General features: G+C 34.9%; 1 protein-coding gene across 50 annotated transcripts in view; it reads right to left on the bottom strand.

Moving 5' to 3' along the window:
• The window catches only part of Rims2 (regulating synaptic membrane exocytosis 2), a 516004-nt gene that overhangs the window by 173084 nt on the left and 325805 nt on the right, over nt 1-17115 (bottom strand). For 26 of the 50 annotated variants that reach the window (XM_031358666.1, XM_031358693.1, XM_031358670.1 and 23 more), the window contains 4 exons: nt 13134-13202; nt 8768-8924; nt 7158-7271; nt 734-799 (listed from right to left, as the gene is read on the bottom strand). In XM_031358666.1, coding sequence (XP_031214526.1) covers nt 734-799; nt 7158-7271; nt 8768-8924; nt 13134-13202 — 406 coding nt within the window. The remainder of the gene's footprint in view (nt 1-733; nt 800-7157; nt 7272-8767; nt 8925-13133; nt 13203-17115) is intronic. The other 24 variants (XM_031358671.1, XM_031358679.1, XM_031358703.1 and 21 more) reach the window with 3 other exon arrangements.

Genomic DNA, 17115 nt, shown 5'->3' with positions numbered 1-17115 from the left:
ATGTGGGTTGTTCTTCCTGTATTCCAAACTTCTGGGCTAATAACCACTTATCAGAGAGTGCATACCTTCTTTCTCTCTCTTCGCAGCAATATCCACATTTTGCTAAATGCCAGAAAAGCACTATTTCCCTCTTACAATAGGTTGAATTCTTTTTTCTTTCTTAGTATTAGATTTATTCTACCCATAATTCACTGGAAATTTCCTTCGTCAGAGTAAGTTACATAAGATTGAGATGAAAGAGGGCATTCTCATAGATTGAGCATTCTTACAGACCCAAGCTTATCTACTATGGAGGAGTAGAGTAGTCATCTTTGAGCAAGTCACCATCAACAGAGCAGGTCAATGCACAGCAAATTAGTCTCATCTTGGGAAACACAGACGGAGGAAGCAGGTTGTGAAGACATATACAAATAAACCAGTGTTAATTATATATGGGAACTTAGCAAAGGAATGTGATGGCATCTGTAATCGTCTCCCACTTTTGGTAGTAAAGTTTGCATAATTCCTAATAAAATAACTTTTGGGTAATAAAAAGACGATTCCAGTCCATCAAACAGAAGGTATATTTGACATTCTAGTTTCAAATCAATTATATGTTTCACACCACTAGGATATATTCCCATAGTTTATTAATGATTCCACATGTATAGATAAAACAAAACTAAAAGGGAGTTCTATCACACAGACAGGAGCATGCAACTCTACACACAGACTCAAGGTAAGAAAATGATACCTTCCATCCCTGTGATGATGCTCAATGGTCTGACTGTGTCGGGAGCGAGGTAGAGTAAGAAAGTGACTGCAAGCATGGCAGAAACAAGAATAAAATGAGGCTCAGGAAAAAAAGAGAAAGGTATAGCTTAGCTCTAAAAGTCAGAATCAAACAGATAATAAGATAGTAAGCAAAGCAAACGAAAATGGCTACTGGAAAAGCTCGGCCATCTTCTCGATGCCCATGGACATAGGCAGTAAACTAAACCAAATATTCTAAAAATAAAGTGCAACAAAATATAACATTTAGGTATTTTAGTTAAATGATAAAAGTAATTTGTTATTACTTTAATATATTGAGCATTGTTTAGCAATTGTTATATTACAAATGTTTTTCTTCTTTTTAGAAATAAAGATGAGAAGAAAAATAAAATAATAAAGTGACCAGCAAGCTTAAGGACACAGAGGTAAGACCTAATACCATAATGATTAGGGCATTTCATGAGGTTTTATTTTTCTTTTATTAATCCTAAAGATAAGAAGAGGCTTTAAAGTTCCACTTAATAAAGAACAAATCCATTTACAAGCTTATCATGTTCATTAAGTATATTGAATATTATGAATTTTTATATTCATTATATATACATAGTATTTTATATTTATTACATGCTATTAGATGTTTCATTTCATGCTTCCTTACCACTCTAAACAATCAAAGCAACAATGCCTAACTGCTGAAGCCATCTAAAGTCAATTTTGTTTGTATGACACTAATTTAAAATTTTCCTTCTTAAAAATATTTATTTCCTAAACAATTATGGCAAGTAATCATTAAATTTCACAGAACAATCCAAAGAAAACTAGAACTCTGTCAACATTCATAGTTCTACCTCCAAATCTAGAGTAACATGCATGCACACACACATGCATGCCCATACACACTTTATGACCCTGTAATCCTGCTGCAAACACGCCCTTTCCTCCTTCATAACCCCATTTACATTCCTCATCTCAAGCTGTTGCCTCTTTCTCACTTTCTTTAATTTAGAAAGAAACTCCTGCTTGTCTTTAACTTTACCTTTCCTTAGAATTGCACCAAATCCTTTGAACTCCTGCTTAGGCTACCCACACCTGTGTCATGTAGACATTCCAGGAAGTCTCATCTAATTATGAGGCACTCTGTCAGTTTCAACAGCTAGTGATGTGTTGGTGGAATGGGGCAGGCAGTGGAACAGTATAATAAAAGCCACTTCCTAATGTAACTGTTGTTGTTACTAGTAAAAGAAAACTTGTTTAAAACAGATATGGTAGAATCAATCTATCAGAAGAAACTAAGACCAGAATGGCTGTTGTTGGAGAGCAAGCAGGAAGCCGATCTCCTGCTCATTTGTCCTCACTGTGATCTCGGGCTCCTATTCCTTAGTTATCTTGGGCTAATATAGGATTGTGGTAAGTTTTTACTTTCAACTATTTATTTACATTTTTACTTAATAAACCAAGTTTTAAGGCCTCAGAGTTTAATAATTGTATAACATTCCAATCTCCCCCTTGCATCACTGGCACAGCTTGCATCAGGCCTCTGCATCTACTGGACTAACTTCCCCTTCAAACTGGTTAAAGGCTCTGTCAACTGGGAAGCAAGAATTGCAACACAATCACCATTTACTGTGAAAACTGTAAATGGGAAACGATATTCCTTCCGTAAATAGAAGTCTTATGTTAAAACAATGACCCATCCACAAGGCCTGAACGTGCATGGTCGTTATAGGGCCTGCTCGCTTCCCTGAACATTTTGAGATGCTCTAACAAGATTGTTACTTTTGTTTGCTGAAAAGTTATACTAATTTCTGAACTCCTGTGATCTCAGCAGGAATCCTTCTGGAAACACCCTGAGATCTCAGAATATAGTAATTTCAAAAGTCACTAAAATGCCTATTATAAAGGCAATGAAACATGATTCTCAGAGAAGCCCATATCCAGGTTCTAGAGGTTTTACTCTGAGTATCTATATTTTAACTTTTGTACTTAAATACTATATTAAAACACATTTATTTACCTGCAATTCTAATTAGTCCTTAAATTCTTCTCTATTCTAAAATCATATGTCTTGGTTTGAATACAGCTGAGGTCTCTAAAAGGCTAAGGGAATCCTGGTGTACTGGGGATGACAGTATGGAGCTGTAACTCACTACATATCATTAGTGATGCTAATTTTAAAATTGTATTTGTGATGTCAAAATCAAGCTTTCTGGATTGAAAAATGATCAGTATAAAGATGCACTGTACGTTTTGAATGTTATATAATACTCTCCAAATTTTCTACTAGTAAATTAACTCCTATGACTAAAATCTTAAAAAGATTTCCAAAGCCACATATGAATTCATATCTTCTTGCAAATTATGTTGATAGCTGTAGTAGTCATCTGGGTTACTAAAGAAACAATAGTTCCCAGGTTTACTAAAGTAACATTGGAGACAAAAGTGCAAGGGGAGGGGTAATAGAGAAAAGTAATCCATTTACTATGTATTATTTTACCTAATAATCTGTATGGAAATGTTTGCATTACGTGTAAAGACTTTCCTTTTGACAACAGAGTAAGATCTTGACTAATGATAGAATGATGCAGATATAGAATCAAAAACCCAATAAAATATAGATATATAATTCTTCCACATTACCCATAAAAAGAATATGATACTTCATCTCATGCACCCACCACTGAAGTTTAGCAAAGAACTATAATTTAATTTAAACAGCAATATATCACATGGTATGATCAGTGTAAAAATCTCTCTTCACATACAGTTTTCTGATATGTCAAAAATACTGCTTTATTCCAAACTCCATGATGTGTAGATGTGCTCTGCCTCTGTAACTTTGCTCTTTTTGCCTGAATAAACATTCCCATTTCTAAGTCAACTCAGGTCTTATCGTCTATATATTTTCCACAATGCCTAAATTAATTAATTTCTCATTTTTTATCTTTATTTGTTTCTTGTCATTTTGTTATATCAGGTTAACTTCTAATCCACCACCATCTGAGTAATAGAATGATAATATGCATTGCCACATTCATCTAACAGTACAAACTTTGGATAAAATATGTCTATTGCTATACTCTGAAAACTGGCTACCTGACAAGAAATATAAAACTGTCATGGAAAGCACTGTATCAGTTAATTTGTGTGATTATTTATAAGAAATTTTATAGATACAGAAATAAAATGCTTGTTTTTCCCCAAGAATACTTAAATTCCTAAATACAAACTCAAGATCCCTTGATTTCAAAGCCTATGAAAAAGAAAACATTCAATTAAATAAATTTCTAATTCAGTGCATTTGATTTTACAAACAAGAATGATGTGTGCATCTTTTAAAATTCCTAAATTACACTACTTACTAATACCAAAAAATTCTTTCTTTAGTTTGGAAGGAAAAACTTATTTGGTCTGTGGTTTCGGAAGGAGAAAGGTTCCATCATGGTGGGGAGGCCTGTCAGTAAACAGAAGGCATGGGAGGCTGGAACATGAAGCTGAGCACTTACATCATTAACCACAGCACGGAAGAGTAAGAATGACCTGGAAAAGGGGCAAGTCTTTAAATTCCCAAAGCCTATCTCCAGTGAAATACTCCCTCCAAGGCTGCATTCACCTCCTAAACCTCCAAACAGCGAGTATATATTTGAGTACCCGAGATGATGAGGAACATTATTCATTCAAACTGGATCAAACAAAGATACAGAGAGATCATTAACTAGCAATGTATGGTGCTTTGAATAAGAATGTCCACTACAGCTGGGTGGTGGTGGCGCACGCTTTTAATCCCAGCACTTGGGAGGCAGAGGCAGGTGGATTTCTGAGTTCTAGGCCAGCCTGGTCTACAGAGTGAGTTCCAGGACAGCCAGGGCTATACAGAGAAACCCTGTTTCAAAAAAACAAAAACAAAAGCAAAAGAATGTCCACTACAGATTCACAAGTTTGAAGACTTAGTCATCAGAGAATGGTTCAATCTGAAAGGGATTAGGAGGAGTGTTCTTGTTGGAGTAAGTGTGTCACTAGGAATAGGCTGCAAATTCATGTGTCTCTCTTCCTGATGTTCATGGCTCCAGATATAGAACTCTCAGCTACTTCTCTAGCACCATATCTGCCCCCGAATGTCACCAACATGATGAGAATGAACTAAACTTCTGAAACTGTAAGCAAGCTCCAGTTAAATGCATTTTTCATAAGAGTTGCTATGGTTCTCTAGCTGGGCCCACAGCTTACTTGGAAGCCAACTAAATAAACTACATTCAGGGCAGGTCTTCCAAGTTAATCCTTTCTGCAAATGTCTTAGAAACACATAAAAGTATACTTTATAAATCACCTAGAAATGCCTCAAACCCAATTAAATTGAGCAGATTCACAACTCTATAAAGTGATATTTATAAAAATAAAACAAGAGTACTTCAGTACTTTCTCATTTTCAAAAGGACATTCTGGTACATTTGATTACTGAAATACTTAGGACTATTAGACTAGAATAGACATTAAGGGAAAATATTATACAATGAATTTTGCTACCTATATTAATGAATTTTACAGATAATCAAAATAGTTCTTGAATGCATTCTATTGTTTGTTTTTAGTGAAATGAAATTGTACTTTATATAATGTTTTTTTAAAAAAGATTTAAGACTGATCCCAACAAAGAAATTTTATGTCTATAAAAGTAAGATGAAATCTATGAATGTATTTTCTTCAAAACTTCCAGATACAAACATTTGAATATTCTTGCTACACTTAACAATTCCTAAGATCATGAACAAGGAAAGCATAATGACATTCAAGTGTAAATGTCGGTGATATGGGTTTTAAAAGAAGATATTACAAGTGAGTAGTTAAATGTTTCTGGTGATTAAACCTAATAATATGTACCTTAAAATACTGACAAAATATTATGAATTTAATATAACAGTAAAGTTTTATATTGTAAGTTTATTCTATCACCTTCTACAAGTATTAGGCTATTTTTTGGACTTCATATTAGTCCACTTTTTTTCAATACATGATCACTTTATATAAGCTTAAAAAAACTTTAAAATCATTTAGACAATTTTATTCCCTCAATAAACACATTTTCAATGGCTAAGAAGATTGTGACATCTATATAATTTGAAAAGCTAAGAAAGTTCATTAACACTTCATTAGGTAACCAAGATTCCTAAAGATTCTTTTTATTACTTGGTCCACCTCTTAAGCCGTGCCAACATGGGAACCTACTTTTACTACTATTGTACGCGATAAGCATATCTTCCAGTAGGCAGTCACTGATCACAGAGAAAGTTTAAAAATTTAAAAAGCAAAAAAATCAAATAGTTTTTATTTGATACTAATAGAGATTAATGTGATAACTCTATGTTTTCATCTTTGATCCTAGACACAGAGTAGTATTTGTTTGACACTATCAATGAAGAAGGAATTCTCTATTTTGTCTTTTAGAGACACAATGGAATTATATGAATGGATTAAGTACTAATTGTGATTCAAACCAAATAATTTCTTTTATATATCCTAATAGCAGACTTTAAAGACAAAGGAATTTAAGTATTTTTTCAATATTATGTTCAACTTTATCCTCATTTGTGAGTTTTTAAAAAAATCCAATGATATATATATGTATATATATACATATATATATATCACACACACGCACACACACATATTTCTCCAAAGATTGAATTACAATGTTAATTAGTTTTCTTAAAATGAGTAGGAATTATTGTAAGCATTGTAATATACTATATTACTCCAAAGTTTGTCCCTTTTAATGGGAAAAATTCAGAGAATTCTTCCAAACACAGCAATCAACAAGTATGTTTTTTTAGGTTCACTGAAGGCCGTGAAAGAAAACCTCTTTGAGAATGATGATAAAAGGTCTCCAAAATTAACCAGATTCTGTCTCAGTGTTTCTGTATATGAAAGTAGATTTCTCTGAAATCTACTAAACACTTTAATCTTTTTCAGCCTACGGATATGTGTTCCACATGATAATTTGCTATGTGCAGGTAAAGTCACAAGACATTTTGTTTGTGTTTTGATTATCATTATAGTCTCTTGTGCAAATTTGCTAACTATTTTGAATTAATGAGACCAAAATCCTTTTCTTTGCAGGGTCTAATCCAGCAGCCCTGGCTTGTCTCATAGTTGTAATTTTCCTGATCACCATCCCAAGTGCTGGAATTCTGTACATGAGCCATGATGCTCTGCTGTTTGTTTTTCTTATCAAGAAAAAACTGTACATGCTTAACCTCTCCTTTTAAATAAAGGGTAATTTTAGAAAGAATGTGAGAATAGTAAAGAAAAAGCATGGTTTGAAAACTAAGGTGAGATACACAACTAGAGTAAACACTTTACAAAAACTCTTCCTGAGGCAACAGAATTCAGTAAGACTTAATTGCATTTACCTGTCTCTATCTGAAGAGTAATGGTCATCCATGACGCGGTGTCTATCCATTCGGCTAATTGTATTGTAATGGCCAGTAGCACGTGTCCCTCGAAGCCCCTGTTCCACATTCCTACTAAGACAACAAAATCATGAAATATCTTACTAATTTATGGCACAGTCTATATAAAAAGTAATAACATCTATTTTTTATTTGTATAAATATTACACTATAATATATAATACATTATATATACACACAATACATTGATGGTATATATTTCATTTGAAAATTAACAGCTAAATGAGGGTCTGGCTTTTCTAACAGATAGAAAAAGGGTCAATTTTAGAGAATATTTTTAAGGATTAGATAAGCAATATCATACCTTATTTATAGGCCACACCTAGGTCTCTATAACTGATAATAAGTGATATAAGACACACTAGAGAACAGATTGATGAGAAGATAGATTCAATGCTGCACGTGCTTTTTCTGTGGACCATAGGGATGGTGAGAGTGATTACTTATGCAGGGTTGGACCTGAGTTTAAACCTCAGAAAATAACTATCAGACGTATCCAGTTCTACCCATCGTCTATGGCAGCACTCTAGCCTACTCTACCACCTTCATAATTTACTATGATTGTAGCTATCTAATTAATATCTTTCCTAAGTCCTTCCCTCGTATACTCTGATTACTGTAGTCCTTTGAAAACTCACAGAATGATACAGCAAATGACTGCCAGGTCTGGGTTCAATCAGGGATGATGCACCTAACCCTCAAGAGACTGGAGGCCCCAGGGAGTTTAGGCCAGGTAGGGTGGGGTGGAGACATCCTAGTGCAGATAGGGGGTGGGGAGGAGGTATGGTATGTGGAACAGTTTGAGAGTGAACTGGAGGGGGGGCTTAAAATCTGGAGTGTAAAAAATAAATTAAAAAAACTATAATTTAAAAAAAAGAAAAAAATAAAAATTCCATCTAAGCAGTACACTAGGATTCCATCCTTTTTCATTAGTTTGCAATGTCATGTTTATAAACAGAGGAATATTCAAATACACAGGCAAACCTGATATACTTACATATCCACAATGTTTTAATCAATATATATTAAATTAAGTTATATCCATGCATATTACATATCTTTCCTATTTAATGTGACTCCTGAACTACCTATCATGTATATCATATATATTATATTCATGGTTTACACTGCATGTATATATACTCTCTAGTACTTATGTTTATCAGAGATTTCAAATATTATATGACCTAGAACAACAGATTTATGCCACCATTTTCCCACTACTCATGCATTATTTTTAGTTTTTTAATGATTTTTTTCTTGTAATTTACCAATAACTATATGATTCATCTGACTCTAAATGGGTTTGCTTAATATTTACACACAATTAAAGCCAGTTTTTCTTAACTATTTTGAACTCTTAAATCAAATAACAGAGATCATGAAGTCATAAAATAACACATATCACATCTTATTTCCATTGCAATGGCATCTTACTTTCCCCTAGAAGAATGCTTTAAAGAATAATTTATGTTAGAGATTATTATGGTAATTTGTGTTAAGTTCACCATAAGTACCATGCTACAAGCAAAATTGCCATACTACCTTACCTTTGAGGAGGAGGGACACTAGGCGACCATGACCTAGTCCTTCCTATAACATCTACTCGATGAGGAGACCCTGATGGTGAGCAATGGTTTGATGACATGACTTGTTCTGGCACTGATAATGTAGAGCTTTGAAGATCGCGGCCATTGTGTCGATAATCTAAGGGTAAGAAATAAAATAGTAATACTAATGTCTTTGTATTGCACTGAAGACATCAAGTATTGCTGAGGCTGGCATACTTTTAATAAGATATAACAAAAACAGTGTAGAATGTTTAAAAAATTATAAACACAAAACATGAAAAAGGTAGGAGCTTTAATACTTAGGTAGTTTTGTTCACTGTACTGGGTACTGTAAAAATTTAAGCTCTCTTTAAAAACAGAACCAAGGTTGTTTAAAAACATTCTGTTTCTAGAAACTAAATGTGTCTTAACTGCTGTTAATATTCACAGCTGCAAAGTTTGTAAGGGGCTTCACTTACACTTTAAAGAAGATAAACCACACCTAACAACACTCAATGCCATTTTTCTTGCAATGCTTCACAGAGCCTAGACACCACAGTACTCTGAAAACAAGATCCGGTGACTCGACATCCTTACAGAAGTGAATATCCAAAAAAGCACAGGAATTTGGACAAAGCAAGAAAGAGAAAACTCTACAATCAAAAAAGTAGCAGTTCTATGTGGGGAAACCATGGAAAAGGAAAAAAGGGAAGACCATTTGTTTGCCAGAGGCTGTATGTATATATATGTATATATACATATATGTACACACACACATATACAAAGTACATGTGTTACAGAGAAACATGAGTAAGGCTGAATAGAAGGACATTGCTGCTAGCAACAGCACTGTCATCCCGTTCCCTGCAGCCCTTAGTAATCAGCCATTTGCTCCACTAAGATACCTAATGGGTACTTTCTAAAACGCATTGCTACAATGTGTACTTCCTAAGTTGCCTAGAGGTTCTGAAGGTAGCTCAGAAGTAGCACATGTGCTTTGTATTAATAAGACCCTAGGCTCCCTCCTAGTACATATCCATATTAAATGAATATGAACAGACATAACTGAGAAAAACATTTCATTCCTATGTGATCTCTTCTCAGAAAGATACTGTTCTGGAGTATCTGGCTGTATGCCCTGGAACAGAGCAAAAGATTAAGATAGACAAAAATAATTGAGGATGTATGCAAGGAAATAAAGAGGAATTATCAAGTATATAGAAGCTAAACTATAATATAATATAGAAGCTAAACTAAGAATGCTGTCTGCTGGCTGTCTCCAACCTATGACACTCTGCCATGAGCTACTGGGATTTTCAGCAATGTGTATTCACCTTTTAATATTTTAAAGACAATCCATAGCTTGGGACTATGAATGGAAAACAGGCAAGGTGCATGTCTAGAAAGACAGTTCTATCTATCTAAGCACCAGCTGCCTTGGAGAACGACTGTGAATTCTAAGCAACTGACATTGGTAGTATCTAGTAATGGCATATTTCTATGGACATACCCACATGTGACATTGCGGTAGATAAAGTAAAACTTATACATATGCTTAGCTACATATAAAATTATTTACATAAACTTGGATATACATACCCATAATCATGCACATAGATGCATGATTACATATGCTTTTTTAAGTGAACAAAATTATAACAATCATATAAAGAGAAAACTATAACAATTTTGTTAATGTAAGTTACATCATCTGTGAAATACTATTTCAAAGTGGATATAAAGAAGTTACACACACATACACATATATTAGGTTAACTACCATAGAAGGAACTTTTTTTTTAAAGAGTAAAGGTTAAGAAATCCAGTAATATAATTGCTCATTTAAGCCAAAAAGGCAGAAGAAATCGAAGTCTAAATGTAGGAATAAGAAAACAATGGCAATAAAAACAAAAAAACCTCAACAATCGACTATATCAACAAGATATTCAAATGACAGTGGTCTAAGTGCAGTAATTAAAATATAGATTGATAGATTATAACAATAATCTCCAAGAACTGAGGATTATAGAAAATTATAGAATATAAGGCTAAAATACAACAATCAATCACTTTCTTATATCTAGCAACAAAGCTGTTGAAATTTGAAATTGAAAAGCCAATCCAATTAAATTAGCACACCCCCAATCCTGAAATTATTGACAGCAATCCACCAAAATATAAAGTAAATCAACATGAAAATAATCAACAAAATTAAACAAAGGAAAAGATATTCTACATGCACAAAACAGGAAAACTCAGTATTAGGAAGACACCAGGTTTTACCAGCTGGATCTATAGACTCAATGCAAGTACTGGAAGGCCTAACGTTTGTAGGTACCGACAAGCTGCTTTTAAAGCTTACATGGAGATGCAAAAAGCAAAGACTGTTACACAGTACTGATTATCAAAGTTGGAAGACTGTAGGAAAATTCAATACATACTATAATTGGTAACAATCAGAACATTGTATTATTGCCCAGAGAATAAAGTACACAGTGGAACCTGAGAAATAGCTAAGAAGTAAACCAACATAAAAATATTCAACTGGTCTTTACTAAAGGACCCAAGAAAACAAATAGAATAGACTAAGACTGTCTTTTTCATCCAACTGAGATAAAACTCCTGAGCTTTACCAAAAGAAAGTGAATCAAATACGTTAGACAGATAGCTCGGCATGAGGATGGTGAAAGACTCTGGAGACCTGGACTAGAAAAGGAATTGAATGCTGTAGGCAGAATTTAACTAAACATTCAGGTAGAACCTTAAAAGTAAGTACCTTACAGTTGAGTCCTAGATCAAAGCTTCAAATGCTGATAAAGACTCTGCTTAGCAACTGACCTAGAGGCAATTTCTGTGATATTTTGACAAAGAATCTAGCTTTGCCCTGCATATGTCCTGATAACATTTTTGAGGTTAAATTAAAAGGTGATGGACTAATTTCTTTAGTGGAGACAATTTTAAGATAGTAGAACATGAAGTCTGTGTAATGGTTGTCACTGATTACTGTTACTATGGACGTGTAGTCAGGTCTACAATGAAAAGAGAGAAGAAGAAAATTTATGATATGAAGTTAGAGAGGGGGACCACTAGAAAACAATGTTTGTTTTAAGCAGTGTGCTACAAAAGAGGCTACAATTGTTATGATTTGTGCCATTAAAGACATGCCTCCTGCTGTGCATTAAAAAGTTAGGAGAGATGCTCACAGGGCAAGATGCCAGGTAAAACTCCACTTTCTAAAGGGAAAAGCTTAAAGGGCTTCTGACTCCTAAAAAGCTTTACATAATGCTGTTCCTAATGTGATCCAAGGGGGCAAGGATTCATCCCAGGTGTCAGCTGAACATGGCAGCACCAGCCACGAGGGAACAAGAAAGAGGAACACAGAGTGGGTCTCGGAGTTTCTCTGTTGGTTTAGTGTGCTGCTGACCAGGCAATGTGTGACAGGGTCAGGATCCCTGCAGTGATGCTTGAGAGACCAATGAGTAAAGCTCTGAAGGTGAAGCCTGGGTAACACTGGAGACTCAGAGATGTTAGAGATGCCAGGGCCTTAAGATATCTGGCAAGAAAGGTGCATACGTGATAGTTAGCTCTGTCAAGCTGACACAACAGAATATCAGAAGTCACAATAAGATCTCTTTTGAGCTTGCCTGTGGTCATGTCTGGGAAGGATTTTCTTGATTCTGTAAAATGAGGTGAAACGACATTCCAACTATGGAAGACACATTTTCCTGGACAGAGAATTGCCAAAGAATAAAGAAAGGAAGCGAGTGTAATCATTTATGCATTTCCTCACTATTCTTCAGCTGTGAGATGACTAGTTGCTTCAAGTTCCCGCTGACAATGATATACTGTAAACTGGATTCATGAACTAAAATAAACTATGTTCCATAAGTTGCTTCTTTGGTCAGGATATTTTTATCACAGTAATAGAAATAAAAAGGCAGTGAATATATATAACTATGGACAATATACTTCAAAAAACCTGTATTTTTGTGTTGAACAAAGTTAACTGTAATTATGAGGTTATATAAAGAAGACTAGAATAAATTATTATATAATAATAGGGATATATTACATATGAAATTTCAATTATACAACTCTCCAATTTATCATAAATGTATTACTATTTAGTTCTTTTAAATAGAAAATTTAGAAATATTTTCTTACTCAGAGCTGGCTTCTTTAAAGAATATTTATTCTAACACCTTACACAGGATTCCTAACAATTCTTTAGGGGCTTAGGTTGTCAAAATTTCTTTCAGGTTCTTTTTGGAGATGGGAGGCAAACTTGTATTCTTGTGTTTGTTTCTTTTGATGATGAACGCTGGTGAGTTAACTACCTTGTGGTGCTAGGAATGACTATACTCACCTGACACTACTCCCACGCCATCCTCGCAGTCGTAGTCAGACACCTCGCTGTCACTTATTCTCTTCGACCCTAAAACAAATGACACAGGAAGTAAACTTTCACTTGCTCCAAAAAAGAAGAAGGAAAGAAAACCCTACTAAAGCTGAGAACACGATAACACTTGAGAATAGAGAAAGGATAGGAGAGTCAGTCCATGCTCACCAACATTGGTTTACACAGACATTACATGAGGTTAGAATATAGATCACAAAGTGGCTAAAATTTATACCATTATTCAGGATACATGTAAGACAAAATTCTTAAATAGGCAAAAGTCTGAAATTATATAAGTATGAAACATACAATTCAATTCTATTGAAAAATAGTTGGACATACCAGATGCATTAGACAAAGGCATTTAAACCTGGGTAAACTTCAAAACCACAGAGACATGCTGTTTTACAAATCATTAATAAGACACTTACTAATATAGGTGACTAATAAATTTGAAGTCTAGTTTTGATATACATGATCTTAGAGAATTTCAGAAGTAAATGATTCATAATATATTACATTTAAAATTTAAAAACATTATATGTTTATAAAGGCAACATAACTTGGCTGGCCTGGAACTCATCATGTAGACCAGACACCCCCCCCCTCCGCTTTTTTTTATTTCTGTCAAGACAAGGTATTTTTGTGTAGCCTTGGCAGACCTGAAACTTGCTCTGTAAATCAGGTTGACCTTTCCTCTGCCCACACCCATCCCTAGAAATTTTGATGTTAATTTAAGTATAGAAAAACTACCATCAAGTTCAATAAAACAGATTTTTTTAATTCCGCTCCTCCTTCCCTTCTCCCTCTTGCTCTGGTTCCATAGGATATTTTATTTGTTTGTTTCTTTGTTTTTGTTTTGTTTTGTTTTTTGTTTCTCATTACCAATTGTTGTGAGCCACCCTGTAGTCACTGGAATCTGAACTCATGACCTCTAGAACAGCAGTTAGTGCTCTTAACCACTGAGCCATCTCACAAGCCCCGATAAAACAGAATTTTAATGTGTAAAAATGATTGTAGCTCTATACTTAATTATGAAATATACCAGGCACAGACATAAGCAACATTTTGTTGCATACAGGAAACCCATCTCAGTGACAAAGGCAGACACTACCTCAGAATAAGAGGATGGAAAACAATTTTCCAAGCAAATGGTCCCAAGAAACAAGCTGGAGTAGCCATTCTAATAGCAAATAAAATCGACTTTCAACCTAAAGTACTCAAAAAAGATAAGGAGGGCACTTCACACTCATCGAGGTAAAATCTACCAAGATGAACTCACAATTCTGAACCTCTACGCTCCAAATGAATGGGCATCTACATTCATAAAAGAAACGTTACTAAAGATCAAAACACATTACATCACACACAAATAATAGTGGGAGACTTTAACACCCTACTCTCTGCAATGGAAAGATCATGGAAACAGAAACTAAACAAAGACACAGTGAGACTAACAGAAGTTATGAAACAAATGGATTTAACAGATATCTAAAGAACATTTTATCCTAAAACAAAAGGATATACCTTCTTCTCAGCACTTCATGGTACCTTCTCCAAAATTGACCATATAATTGGTCACAAATCAGGCCTCAACAGATACAAGAAGACTGAAAAAATTCCTTACATCCAATCAGATCACCAGGGACTAAGGCTGCTCCTCAATAACAACATAAACAATAGAAAGCCCACACATACATGTGGAAGCTTAACAACACTCTACTCAATGATAACTTGGTCAAGGAAGAATTAAAGAAAGAAATAAAAGTCTTTCTAGTGTTTAATGAAAATGAAGTCTCAACATACCCAGACTTATAGGAAACAATGAAAGCAGTCCTAAGAGGAAAACGAATAGCTCTGAGTACCTTCAAAAAGAAACTGGAGAGAGCACACACCAGCAATTTGACAGCACATCTGAAAGCTCTAAAACAAAAAGAAGCAAATTCACCTAAAAAGAGTTGAAGGCAGGAAATAATCAAACTCAGGGCTGAAAACAACCAAATGGAAACAAAAAGAACTATACAAAGAATCAACCAAACCAGGAGCTGGTTCTTTGAGAAAATCAACAAAATAGATAAACCTAGAGGGCACACAGACAGTATCCTAATTAACAAAATCAGAAATGAAAAGAGACATAACAACAGAAACTGAGGAAATCCAAAAAGTCATGAGATCCTACAAAAATCTATACTCAACAAAACTGGAAAACCTGGATAAATTGAACAATTTCTAGACAGATACCAGGTACCAAAGTTAAATCAAGATCAGATAAATAATCTAAACAGTCTCATATCCCCTAAAGAAATAGAAACAGTCATTAATAGTCTCCCAACCAAAAATAGCCTAGAACCAGATCGGTTTAGTACAGAGTTTTATCAGACCTTCAAAGAAGACCTAATACCAATACTCCTCAAACTATTCCACAAAATAGAAACACAAGGTACTCTACCCAATTCATTCTATGAAGCCACAATTACTCTGATACCTAAATCACACAAAGACCTAACAATGAAAGAAAACTTAGACCAATTTCCCTTATGAATATCAATGCAAAAATACTCAATAAAATTCTTGCAAACCCAATCCAAGAACACATCAAAATGGTCATCCATTATGATCAAGTAGGCTTCCTCCCAGGCATGCAGGGATGGTTCAATGTACAGAAATCCATCAATGTAATTCACTACATATGCAAACTCAAAGAAAAAAAAAACCATATGATCATCTCATTAGATGCTGAGGAAGCATTTGACAAAATCCAATATTCCTTCATGATAAAAGTCTTGGCAAGATCAAGAATTCAAGGCCCATACCTAAACACAGTAAAAGCAAAACAGTATACAGCAAAACAGTAGCCAACATCAAACTAAATGGAGAGAAACTTGAAGCAATCCCACTAAAATCAGGGACTATGCAAGACTGTCCACTCTCTCCCTACCTATTTAATATTGTACTTGAAGTCTTAGCCAGAGCCATTAGACAACAAAAGGAGACCAAAGGGATACAAATTGGAAAGAAGTCAAATTATCACTATTTGCTGATGATATGAGAGTATACTTAAGTGATCCCAAAAATTCCACCAGAGTAATGGATACAGAAAATGTGGTACATTTACACAATGGAGTACTACTCAGATATTAAAAACAATGAATTTATGAAATTCTTAGGCAAATGGATGGATCTGGAAGATATCATCTTGAGTGAAGTAACCCAATCACAAAAGAACACACATGGTATGCACTCACTGATAAGTGGATATTAGCCCAGAAGCTCAGAATACCCAAGATACAATCTACAAAGCATAAGAAACACAAGAAGAAGGAAGATCAAAATGTAGATACTCAGATTCTTCTTAGAAGAGGGAACAAAATACCCATTGAAGGAGTTGCTGAGACAAACTATGGAGCAAAGACTGAAGGAAGGACAACCCAGAGTGCTTCACCTGGGAATCCTTCCCATATCCAATCATCAAATCTAGACACTATTGTGGATGCCAGCAAGTGCTGGCTGACAGGAGCCTGATATAGCTGTCTCCCAAGAGGCTCTGACAATGCCCAACTAATACATAAGTAGAGGCTCACAGTCATCCATTGGACTGAGCACAGGGTCCCCATTGAAGGAGCTAGAGAAAGGACTGAAGGAGCTGAAGGGTTTCAGCCCCTTAGGACGAACAACAATATGAACTAACTAGTACCCTCAGAGCTCCCAGGGACTAAACCAGCAAACAGAGTACACATGGTGGGACTCATGGCTCCAGCAGCATATGTGGCAGAGGATGGCTAAGTCGGTCATCAATGGGAGGAGAGACCCTTGGTCCTGTGAAGGTTCTATGCCCCAGTGTGGGGGAATGCTAGGGCCAGGAAGCAAGAGAAGGTAGGTTGCTACTCAGCTATTAAAAACAATAAATTTATGAAATTCTTAGGGAAATGGATGAATCTGGAGAATATCA

This window comes from Mastomys coucha, unplaced genomic scaffold, assembly GCF_008632895.1.
Source record: "Mastomys coucha isolate ucsf_1 unplaced genomic scaffold, UCSF_Mcou_1 pScaffold7, whole genome shotgun sequence".
NCBI lineage: Eukaryota > Metazoa > Chordata > Mammalia > Rodentia > Muridae > Mastomys > Mastomys coucha.
Note: the sequence above shows the minus strand (reverse complement) of the source record. Positions and strands in the feature narration are given on the sequence as shown.